The sequence below is a fragment of the Sturnus vulgaris genome, chromosome 7 (assembly GCF_052056855.1).
Source record: "Sturnus vulgaris isolate bStuVul1 chromosome 7, bStuVul1.hap1, whole genome shotgun sequence".
Classification (NCBI taxonomy): domain Eukaryota; kingdom Metazoa; phylum Chordata; class Aves; order Passeriformes; family Sturnidae; genus Sturnus; species Sturnus vulgaris.
In genome coordinates this window covers 25,489,322-25,501,545 of record NC_142249.1, presented here as the reverse complement: position 1 = coordinate 25,501,545, position 12,224 = coordinate 25,489,322, and the positions used below count along the sequence as shown (strand labels likewise).

Below are 12,224 nucleotides of genomic sequence, written 5' to 3'. Positions count from 1 at the left end.
AAGTAGCTTTGCCACAGAGTTTAGCACAGCCTGAAGTGACCTAAGCAGGGCTAGAGAAGAATGTTTTGCCTTCCCTGCTCAGAGGCTCACTGTTTTGTTTGCATACACAGTGGAGAACAGCAGTAGTTTGGGCTTTCCCCAGTTTGAGTCTCTTTTCTTGCCACAATGCAGAAATGAGAGAGGAGGCAGGAGGGAAGGCAGGTGCCCACCCAGGCTCTGTGTATTCAGACATTCCCTCTTGTGCTTCAGAGTGCTCTGAACCAACCCTTCAGTCTCTCTTCTAAAAAACTTTCCAAGACGAAGTTGCTCCGTCCCTCTTGATTGCTGTGGTCAGCCAGTAACATTTAGAAAATTTCCTCAAGGAAAGTAGAAGTCTACAATGCAGGAGACAAGTTTTCTCCTGCCTCATTTGTAAAATTGACCTTTCACTGCCCTGCTTCCGCAACTGGGTAAGTGCAAAAATCCACACATTGTATGAAAGTACTGGTCAAGCCTGAAGAGGGATCACAGAATGTCTCTGTTTTCTCAGCTGCCCACATCAACATCCAGGGCTGCTCCTCCCACTCCTTTCAAAGGTGCACTGTCCCGGTCGGGTGCCGTAACTGCACCTGCTAGCCCTATGAGGGCAGGAGAGGGGCAGAGTGCACCAGTGCCCATGTCCCTATTGTCACAGGTCTCTGCCACATCCCAGTGAGCACAGAAGTACTCACTTCATAGCCAGTGCTCACCTTGCTCGAGTCACCAACCCCCTCCCCAAAGTTCTGCACATCCTTCTTTGAGGTTTCATCATGTTTTGATGATGCAAATAGCCTGCCAAATATTCAAACAGCTTCAAACCCTGCCAGCTCCCTTGAAAAGGGAGATGCAACAGTGCTGGGAGTGCCACAAGCACTGTCATTTGCTCATACATATGTCAGAGCAGGGAGTCTCTGCTGGTATTGAGAGTGCAGAGCGTTAAGTATGCAAATATCTCTAACTCGGTCTGGGCAAACAGCAGTGAGGCAAGAGCAACTTTATCTAGACAGTCTTGTGATAATTAAATGACAATTCTGAGTTTCTTTTCACAGACAACTTGATTTGAAGCTGCTTTATTACCATTTGGATACTCTTCTAATGCCTAGTCACATCTTACTACTTGGTCTGCTTTTCAGAGGATAAACGTATCTGTAACACACCTGCATCTGCCTCGCTTCCTCTGCCCCAGATTTCCACTTGAAGGGAATTAAGGATGTGCTCAGGGAAGATCAAAAATAGAAATACTCAGAACAAGTTAACAGTTACTGTCTGAAATATAATAAAATTATATTTAAACATATACACTCCTACACCATGGATACAGAGACTGGAACAGGAAGAGATGAATGAGGTATCCTTGGGAAAGGCATACCACACAGCCCAGGGGTTCACCATGAGCTTTGCTGAGCACTAGCAGCCTTGCTAAGTAACAGTGAGTAGGTTCAGTTAATTTTCTTGGGGGTGTCTCTTTGATACATGTGTTTCATGAAGCAGTAAAACATGGTGCGTAAAGGGCTGGTGGAAAGGACACATGGAGTTGTGAAAATCATGCCTGGAGCAGGCAGCATGGGCAGGGGTCCCCACACCTCATAACGTAAATAGGAGCTGTAGGTGATGAAACAATCCAGGACAGGACCACAGTGCTCTACCCAACTAAGAACTGGAAAACACAAGTGCTGAGAAGCCCTGAGATGTCAAACAGCCCAAAAAAGAATGAGAGCCATGCAGAGAGCAGATCCAGCACCAGTGATCCAACAAAGTGCTCAGATCCAGCTTCTGGGAGTTTCCTTCAGAGCTGATCCCAGATCCTGGAAGGCAGAGTTCACCTCACTTGAGCAGCCGAGCTCTGCTCTGACATGGGCCAAGAGTCCCCCATTACTCACATACAGACCACAAAGGCTGTTACAGAGACAGCAGATGTGGGAGGACACAGCTACACCAGCCTTTTACAGGTGCTTTTCCACCCATAGACAGGGCTGAGGAGGACTGGCCAGTGGGATCACAAGTTTACAGCGACAGGAAAGACAGGGCAGTCAGAACGTTGCACTGGACTTCCCATGTCGGGGGGCTGAGAATCCTGCCACACCACCAGTGATAGCAAAAGGTAGCTACAGCAGGACAGCCCCAGAGACCGTGAGCATCAGAGGAAATGCAGGACTCCTGCAGGGATTCAAGCAGGTTTTCCCAAGTGTCTGCTTGGCACAACATCTGCCAGACTGTCCATAAGGCAGAGGTCTCCCACAACCTCCTTAAGAAGAAGCAGGCATCTCCCTGCTCAGGTAAAGGATGTTGCAGGTGCCTGGGGAAAGAGGCATCTCTGTAAGGAATCTGTCCAGCCAGCTGCAGACAGAATTTATACAAGCAGCCAAGTACCTACCACCACAAAGACTCACAGCAGAACACCCATAGTTGCCTCATGAGAAAAATCAGCCAGACCCACCAGTACATCTCTCAATTTTATTAGTGTAAATGCACCCCATCCCTCCTCCTTCCCCCCCTATTAAATACAAACCAGGAGCAGAGAGCGGCTCCTCAGTCGCTTTCTCCTTAGGAGATGCACAGCCAAACCCTCTGCTATGCCCATCAGTGTCAGGCACAATGTCCCTCGACCCTGAGGGCAGCCCCATAGCGGGGAGGGATCCCACCTCTGGCAGGAGGCTCTCGTCTGAGGGCTGTGACCTCCGACGTCCTATCAATACTGCGAAGGCCAAAGCGGCCTGGGTCATGGTTCCCATGGGGAGCAGCTCACGGTACGTGAAATCAGCAGGATCCCCTCTGGCACCCCCTACACCCACAGGCCCCAGGGGCCCAAGTTCCTCACACCACAACCAGTCAGGAGCACTCCAGCTCATTGCCAAGTGGCAAAACCCCAAAACCAACATCCTTATTGCTCTTTTGGGATGGGATGTGCCCCATTCCACTGTCCAAGCTTGTGGCAGGCACAGGGACATATTCCTCCCTGTACAACCAGGCCAATGCTCCAAAGGAGCAAGGGGCACAGTCCTGGTCCCAGGACACTGGTGGAACTATGACGGATCACTCCAGGCCCTGTGGCAGTCACGGCCCTGCAAAAAGAGGACTTTGGGCTCCACATTCCCCCAGTTAAGGGGGAACAGCAAGAGACAGGGAAGCCCATCTCCCCAGTACTCAGCAGCAGGGCCAAGACAGAGGGATGGAGCCAGCAGCCACCAGCTCTGAATAAGGAGCTAGGTGTTCCAGCTTACAGCTCAGTGACTCTGACCCCATCTTGCCTGGGGTCTGCATAGCCATGGCTGCTTGAGAAAGATCCAGGCACCCTGGGCTGGCAGACCCCGGCCTGGGGAGCCCCAGTGGGGCAAGTCACGAGCTTGGACACCAGCAATCTCTGCAGCTGCAGAAGGAAGACAGATTTGGGCAGAAGAAGAAGTGGAGTGGGCAGGCAGGCATAACATGGCAGGGCCAGCCCCTCCACCATCCAGCGTTCAGGTGCTGTTCCCCTGCTCCTGCTCAAAAAGGACCATGGCCAGCTGGGAGCGAGAGCCTACACCCTCCAGGCTGCTCTGCACACAGCGGTGGTAGATGTCCTCGCTGAGCCGGGGGTTGCAGGCCTGGTGCCGGTAGCGCTGCAGCAGGGCAGGCTCCACAGCCCGGAAGACATGGAGGTTGGAGTATTTGATGAACATGTCGTAGATGTCCAGGGTTTCCAGGATGTCCTCATTCTCCTGCACGTCCCCTGCCATGCGGGTGCGTGCTGCCATGTAGTCAGCGTTGTAGAAGCAGGCTTCATGGAAGACGTCACGGTCAAAGCGTCCCATGTCCCTCAGCAGGTCCAGCGTGGTGGGTGGCACCTGGTTGTGGTAAGCAATGGCTGGGTTGTAGCCCTGGAAATGGATAGGGAAGAAAACCTGCCAGTTGTTTATGGTGTTCATCCGGCAGCGGTTAAGGAAGTCAATGGTGACCTCTGTCCCTACACCAGCCACAAAGAAAAGTGTGTCCACAGGATGCTTCTTGGAGATAATGTCCATGACTTTGATTTGGGAGGGTGCATCTGTCTTAACACTGATCCAGGGGATCTTTACCTCTGCATACTTGCGCTCATACTCGGTGATCTGGGACTTCACAGAGGCAAAGATGTCATTCTGGGTGACCTGCTGGGCCTCAAAGGGGTCATAGATGAAGAGGAAGGTGAGCACTGCATTCTCACTGCTCTCAAAAGCCGCTGCTGCATAAGCCTCCAGAAAGCGGGCAGCGTAGTCCCGGTCATGGGCTGTTAGTGGCAGGATGACATTGATGCGACTGGCCTCTGTCACATAAGGCATGGGGATGATCTCCACCTCGCTGAGGGGCCGCACCAGGTGCACTCGCTTAGTGACAGAGCGGCTGTGCCCCTTCTGGGTGACCACCTCCACCTGGAGGTCCAGCGTGTACTCCATGCCACGTGTGGGGTCAAAGCGCCGGTACCCGTTCACCAGCTGCTGCTTGCGGACGTGGAGCACTGGCTGGTACTTGCGGTTCAGCTCCTCCATGGCCGTGGCCACCACATCAGCCACATCCGCCAGATCTGCACCATGCAGCTCACACTTGGGGGAACCATCCACACAGGCATAGACCTGCTCCTCTGTGAAGTAGTCCCAGCGCAGCACCTCAAAGCGAGTTTTAGGCTGGAATGGGGGTGGGATGCCAATGGGCCATGTGGCAACATGGTCCCCGTCCGCAGACAGGCTGCTGGCGTTCTGGATCTCCATCTGCAAGAAAAGAGATGGAGGAGTGAGAGACAAGGCAGGCACAAGCAGATCTTCCAGCACTGGCAGCATTCAAGCTGATTTCTGATACTAAGCGATTAGCCAGAGCTGGCTCAAAAATCGGTGCCAGAAAATCTCTGCCCTCAATCAGACTGTCCAGCAGCTCAGGTATTCTCCCCCACCCTATATGGCCCTTGTGACAGACCTCTGCACCCTTCCAGCTTCATCACCCTGAACCACCACTACATCTTCAGGACCCATCTAGGTCCAAAGCTGCTTTCCAGACAGCACTACTGCCTCTGTAGCCACATGAGCTCACTTGATCCTGTCCAACAGCAGGATCAGGGGAGAAATCCAGAGAAACCAGAAAGCCCACAGGAATGACAAACAGAACCAAGACCCTCCCAGACAAGCCGGGTCTCACCTGGAGCTGCTGGATCTCCTGATAGGTTCTCTCAAGCTCCACCTGTGCAAAGTACTTGTGCAACCGGTACATCTGGAGGGGATCCAGCACAGGGTGGACGGTGAAGGCGCTCTGGAAACGGAGGTCGGTCTCCCGTTCAGGGTCTGTGTTCTTCCCCAGCTCAAAATAGTGGTAATGCAGACCCTGTGCCAGCCAGGAGAAATAGGTCACAGCCAGCCCCAACCCGTACTCCCGCACCACCAGATGCCAGCACAGCAACCTCAAAGCATGTCAGGGTGCAACAGCTAGTCCTCCCAGGATTGAGAGAGCCCACAGGGAGGAGGGAAAACACTGGGCCAGGGTCCAACCATCTCTTCTGCAGGACCTACCTCATGTTCCTCAGCACAGCTGACACCTGTGTAGTCAATGATGCAGCGGCCCAGCCATTCATCAGGCCGGGCACTGAGGATGTCATTGCGGCAGCTCTCCAGGTGCTGCTGCAGGAGCAGGAGGAGGCTGCGGGACAGCAAGTAGCCAAACCCTCCATAGCAGTAACGTCCCTCAGTGTCCCCACCGATGAACTCCTCAGGACGACCCAGGTAGAGGTGGGTGTCAATGCTGAGGTGGGCAACCAGGCGGCTGATGCGGTGTGCCTCCGTGTAGGTATCATCCTGCACCAGGAAGAACCAGTCGAAATCGTTCACGTAGTGGTCCAGAAGGTACCTGACGGTCTGGTACATGTTCCAGATGGGCCGCTCATCACTGTGTGTCACCACTGTCATGCCATGGGGCACCTTGCGGCCCCGTGTGCCTGTGAAGTACACCAGGCGCTCCAGGCGGTGGGCCAGTGTGCGGTTGACAGCCACCCCCAGTGTGTTCAGCGTGCTCTTGGAGGTCAGCACACCCACAAAGAGCCGCTGCCGCATCCCCAGCTCTGTGCTAATGTACCGGGTCCTGCAAGAAGAAAACAATGCATGGCCCCTAGCGCACTGGAACCCATCCCAGCCTGCACCCTCCCTGTTGTAACCAATGGCACCGACTTTGGCTCCTCTGCAGGAACTGCTCCCAGACTTCAACCACACACACATAACCCCAGTGTCACCAGCTGCCACTACACTTGTGTTAGAGGCACTGCAGAGCACTTTGCCGAGGTCTCCTGTCAACTAGAGACTAAAGGGGACACTACCTTCCCATAAGCTGGCCAGTCCAGCTCAAAACAGATGCTCTCAAAAGGCTGAGCACAGCAGGAAAGAGGGCTGCACAATCCAGCTCTATCAGGGATATGATCCACCAGACACGCCAATCAAGTCTTAACTGGGAAGCACCTTCCTGCCATTCCTGCCAGTCATACTACTCCAAAGCAGGCAGGCAGGAGAGCCCATGCTGCCCCCCCGGGGAAGCCAGGCCCCACACAGTTTGCTGAAGCCAGCAAGGGGGCTGGTTGTGACCCCCTCCCCACCACGGCCCCCAGCTGTCGCACTCACAATGACTTTCAGGTTTAATTCTCCCAGTCTGGCGCAGTAGCAGGAAGCGACCCCCCCATCACGTCCCCCAACCGTTGCCTAGTACACAGTGGCCCCATTCAGCCCCCTTCATCCGCCCACCACCTCGCCAGGACAAGGAGGCCCTTTCACTGCCTGCTCCCTGTCATCCAGGGGACGCTGGGATGGGGCTGCAGCCGGCTCCGGAGTAGGCTGGCGTTTGCAGCACTGGGTGGGGACGTGCCACCACGGGAGGGGTCCCTACTCAGACAAGAAGGGACCGTCGCGGAGTGTCCGGCAGCACGTGCCGCAGCGGGCAACCTTCCACAGGGCACCAGCATGGGCAGGAGGCTTCTCGCTGCGGGCTGGGGGTACGGTGAAGTCGGGCACAAGGGAGGAAAGGAAGCAGCTGGGAAAGGCACTCTCAGTGAGGAAAAATCCATCTGCAGCCCTAAGTGGCTGAAAGGAGGGCAAAACATACCGCTGATCCTTCTGCAAAGCCCCTCTTTGAAGTCCCCCAGCCCCAGCAAAGACAGGTACCTGAAGCTCGCCCGCAGCTACCCCCAGATAAACCCCGGTGAGCGGCGGCCCAAGTCCCCCGGCGCGGCCCGGCCCCCCCGCACCTGACGGCCTTCTTGGCGGCCCTGCCGGGGCTGGGTGGGCGGTAGGGCACGACGCGGGGCTCCCAGTTGTCAGCGCCCAGCGCGGCGGGCACGGCATTGGGCCTGCGCGCCGCGTTGCCGTTGGCGGGGCCGGGGGGCGGCGCGGGGCCGCCGTCGGGGTGCGGACGGGTGGCGGGGCGCGGCGGCGGCCCGCAGGGCTCCTCCACCCAAGTGACGCTGAGCAGGCTGAGGGTGAAACCCAGCGAGACGCCGATGGCGACGGGCCCGGCGGGCCGCAGCACCGACAACACCAGCGACAGCCGCATGGCCGGGACGGGACCGCGACCGGGGCCGGCTGCCGCTGCCGCTGGCGGCGCCGCCGTCCGACGTGTCACCCGCGAGCCCCGCCCCGGCGAGCGTCATCCACCCCGGCCAATGGCCCGCGCTGCAACCGCTGCGTCACGGGGCGGGGCGGCCAATCGGGGCGGGGCAGGCGTGGGGGTGGGGTCAGGTTGCCGGGAAACCGCGGGGTAGCGGCCAGCCCAGGGGTGGCGCGGCGGGGCCGGTCCGTGCCCCCGCCCCCTTGTCCGCGCCCCGTGCCCCGAACCTCGTGCCCCTTCCTCCGCAGCCCTTACTCCGCACCCCGCGCCGCCGTGAGCGCCCCCGGCGCTGTGGGGTGGCAGAGCAGCTCCTGGCTGCCTGCTCACCGAGCGGAAAGCGCATCCGGCACCTGAGAGGGCTTTAGGGAGCATTTCCCCCGTCTTTTGTGCCCGGTACACGGGGACTTCCGCGGAGCCGTGTGTCTCCTCCCCGGGACAGCCCAAACCACGGCGCTGGTGAATTCTTGGTGGGCTTGAACCGCCGCGTTCCCCAAACCAGTGCCCGAGGGTTGTCCCCTTGGTGTAGGTGGTGGCTGAGTCGTCGGCGGGAAGAGTGGGGACTGAGCGTTTGAGGTCAGAGCAGCACAGTGCGGGCTGCGGGCTGCAGGAGGCAGCTGGGCACGCCGGGTGCCTGGGCAGCAGGCACACCAGGAGACCAAACGGTGGCTGAAAGACCTTTGGATGCACAGAAGCAAACCATCCTGGGACAGGAGGAGAGCAGGCAGACATGAGGAGATCCCAGCAGCAGCGACCGCTGGGATCATGTGTTTCAGACGGGAGCAAAGGCAGCTCCTCCAGCTGAGGTCCAGTCGCCATTCCACTCTGAGCTGTCTTGCAGCATAGATCCACCATCGCATCCAGAAAGAGCTCCTGGGACAGACAAAGCTGAAGGAGCCGTATCAGGGCAGAGTTTGCTGCACAAACGGCACTTCCAGCACAGGAATGAGCCAACCCAGAAGCTGCAAGGCAAGCAGCCCTACATGTCCGCTCAGTGCCAGGCATTGCTGAATAAGGACAAGAAGCAGGTCCTGGCCCTTCTGCCCATTCCCAGCCCATGGCTTCACTTGCACAGCCTTGCAACCGTTGAGACTCTCAAGCGCCTCCGGATTTACTCTAGGCAGGGAATCCATTCCACCCTCCCCATGAAACACAGTCCACTTGCCCTAGGGAGCACCAGCAGCCACAGAGCACTGCAGGTCACTGAGGGCACGTGGGGACCCACTCAGCTCCAGGATCTCTTTCATTTTTTAAAACAAAGCAGCCTGTTTTCATCGGAAAGCGGTTGGCAGCAGCCCACCCCCCTGAGATACTAGACCATCATCCAAGCCTAGCTGCTTTTCACAGGCCTTTTTCCTCTTGAATAGACCAAAACAAGCAATAGGCAAAAGCAGTCACACGGATGGCAGTTTAACGAAGAACATATAAAAACTAGAATCAGAGAGAACGTGATGCGATGAGGAGATACCAGAATGAAAAAAAGGTGCAGAGTTAAGAAAGTAATAGAGATCTTCGACGCATAGAGGTAAAAAAAAACCCCATGATGATTAAAAAAAACAAAGTATCCTGTTTTCTGTTCGTGGCAAAATGCATTAGAAAAAGATATATTTGTTTTCCTTCATGGAATATATAACTTTACCCACCTTACACAAATCCTGATCATTTTATGTGAGTGACAAGAGGTTTCATTCTGAAATGACCCTGCTGATCTGAACTTATATTCAGATAGAGGTGCAGATCAAAGAAAGTAATGTAAGTAAGTTTCCAGACTCTGAGCTCAGAAAGCATGCATGGGAAGCTGAGGGCAGAGCACATAACTCCCCAGAGCTTGCCTGACAGTGGCTGAGCCCAGGGCCCCCATGCCTGGCAGCCTTGGAAGATTCTGTAGGGAAGCAGCGGGAAGGCAGCAGTGCCGTTCCTCCAGCAGCCCCTTCTCAGCCCCCTGCCAGCTGCAGCTCCCGCCTTTGTCTCCCCAGTGTTGGCATGGGGCTGGGAAGGGGCTGCCAGGGGGAACGGCAGCTGCTGCCAAGACTCTTCTGTGTGCCAGGATTTCCCGGGGGTCCCTAGGCGCTACAGCCAAGAGGTGCCAGTTCCAGAGAGCTCTGCCTCTGCAGAGCACCGTGTCCCCGCACCTGCTTGCCATGGCTGTATCTCCCATCTGCTCATGGGGGATAGGTGGGCAGCTGCTCTAGTGTCAGATGGGACCTGACAGCAGAGTACAAGGAGCTGTGCCAGGGCCATGGGGGCTGGAGTGCCTGCATTCAAGAGAGGGCAAATGCACATGTCGAGGGCATCAAGATTACCCTGCAGTTCCCACATCCACACCCCTGCACCTGTACTGCTCTGTCCCTGCACACTGTGCCGAAGGGCTTACAGCCCTCGCAGCCGCTGCACGCCGAGCACATGGCACGTATGGGCCAGCCCGGGGCGTGCTGCACCACACTGCACACACAGCCTTGGGCTGAGTCCCCGGCACACGCCATGGCACGGGACATGGCACTCCGGTGCACATCCTGATGTGCACCCCAATATACTCTCCAGTGCACCCCCCAATTTACACCCTACTTTACACCCCAATGTACACCCTCAATTTATATCTCACTTAACACCCCAATGCATATACCAGTGCACCCCATAATTTACACTCCACTTTACACCCCAATGCGCACCCGAGGGCACCCCCAGTTTACCCACCTCAGCCCCGCCCCCTACAGAGGCCCCGCCCCGTCCCCCAGGCCCCGCCCACTGCGCGCGGTGACGGCGCGGTGACGTCAGCGGAGCTGTCCGCTCAGCACCGCGCGGCGGCCGCGCCGCCACCATGCGCGGGGTCCGCGGCCGGGAGCGCCGGGAGCGCCGGGAGCGCCGGGCGCCGCGTGGCCGCCGCCGCTGCCGCGCCGGGAGCGCAGGTGGGAGCGGGCGGAGCGGCAGAGGGGGGGCAGCACCAGGGGATCCGGCAGGCGGGTGACGCGCCAGACCCCTCGGGGGAAGGGCTGGGGCACCTGGCTCCCGATCCTTCCGTCGTCCGTCGGAGCGAGCGCGGAGCCGAGGATTGGCGTGCGGGGGGCCCGGCGTAGCGCCCCCGGGACCCCCGCCCCGAACAAAGAGAGGGGCGGAGCGGCCCCGCGCCCCGGCGGCCTTTGCGGCCGTCGCTCGGCAACGCCGCGCCCGCCCCGGCGGTCCGGGGCCCGTCAGCCCGGCGGGGGCAGCGGGGGCCCGGCCGGGGGACGGCGATGCGGGCGCCGCGGCGGGGCTCTGCCCCGGGCGCTACCCCCGGCCCCCGCCGCGCTGTGGCCTGCGGGGAGGGGAGGGGGTTCGGGGGGCCCGGGGCGGGCGGCAGCAGGTGGGTAAGTCCCGGCGCCAATGAGCAGGCGCTGGGCTCCCCTAGCAACAGTGCCCGCGCCAATGGGCGCCGCGAGCCGCCCGCACCGCTGCCCGCGGCCCTGCCCGGCATCCCGTGTCATCCCATGCCATCCCATGCCATCCCCACACCAGTCGGCCAGCCGTGCCATGCCGCATCCCCGGTTCCCCGGGCCGGCAGAGCCCTGCTCTCGCTCCACACACCATCGCCTATCCCCACCAGGGCCGGAGATTCGCTCCTGGGCTCTGCGGGTAAAGTCCAATCCTGCTTAGCGTCCCCCCGGGGGCTCGAACAGGGAGGGGCCCAGCGCTTGGCTGCCCGCTCCCTACCCGCCTGCTTCCTTGGGATTAGCTCTGTGCTCGGCTTCCCCACGGGGATTTGCCCTGGCTAGTGTTGCCTTCTCCAGCCAAAGGCAGGAAGGAGGTTGTCGGCAAGGGATGAGATGCCAGTGGAGCCCGTCTGGGCAACAGCAAGATGCTGGGCAACAGAAAGCCATGACTGCAGCCTTTGCCCTCTTCCCAGCTCCTTCCCAGAGCGCTGTTTTTGTGAGCTGTCCTGAACTGGCCGCATAAACTTGGCACTTGGAAGGAGTGATGCTGGCCTGGGGACAATTTGTGACAATAAACCCATTCTAAACCAACGGAGCCTGTAAAGGGACTAGGGTAGTGAAGGGGGATAGAACTGGCTCCAGGTGGGAGCAGGCAGACAGATGCTGTAATTAGGTTTAAACTGAAGCTGGATCAGTCTTTGCAGGGGATTATGACCCCTCCGTCTGTGTAGGCGCTGCGGGGGGCCCGGTAACTGTTTGCTCAGCATACCGGCACAGCCGCCGCATTATGGGTGAGCCCTTGGGTTAGGGTCAGTGCCAGCTACAGCTGGTGCCCTTCCAGCCCCATGGATTGGCATGGGAGGGCTGGATCTAGTGTGAAGGCCCAATTTGTTTTTACAAGGACAGTGGGAGCTGGAGCAGAGATGAAAAATAGCCAGAAATATGATTAGAGGATTGGAGAAAATGCCTTGGAGTACAAGCTTAAAGAGCTCAATCTGTTTAGCCTATAAAAATAGAAGACTGAGGGGTGACTTAATTACTGAGCATAATTACTTCTTCACAGGCAGAAAATACCAAGTTGTGGAAGTCTCCTGTTAATCTAACAGGGAAGTGGTGCCAGAGAGGCATGGGCAGGAAAACTGAAGCCACAGACAAATTATTAAGTGACACAAAGCTCCCAGGGAGACAGGCAGGCTCTTTGGGGACAGCACATCCCTT

The 12,224-nt window shown here is 57.9% G+C and overlaps 1 protein-coding gene across 1 annotated transcript; it reads right to left on the bottom strand.

Moving 5' to 3' along the window:
- Window positions 1-2,458: 2,458 nt before the first annotated feature.
- On the bottom strand, window positions 2,459-7,565 carry CHPF (chondroitin polymerizing factor). The gene is made up of 4 exons (XM_014888097.2): window positions 7,244-7,565; window positions 5,529-6,093; window positions 5,161-5,343; window positions 2,459-4,739 (listed from the first exon to the last, which is right to left on the bottom strand). The coding sequence occupies exons 1-4, from the start codon at window positions 7,546-7,548 to the stop codon at window positions 3,477-3,479; spliced, it is 2,316 nt and encodes a 771-aa protein (XP_014743583.1). The 5' UTR covers window positions 7,549-7,565; the 3' UTR covers window positions 2,459-3,476.
- Between the last annotated feature and the right edge of the window lie 4,659 nt (window positions 7,566-12,224).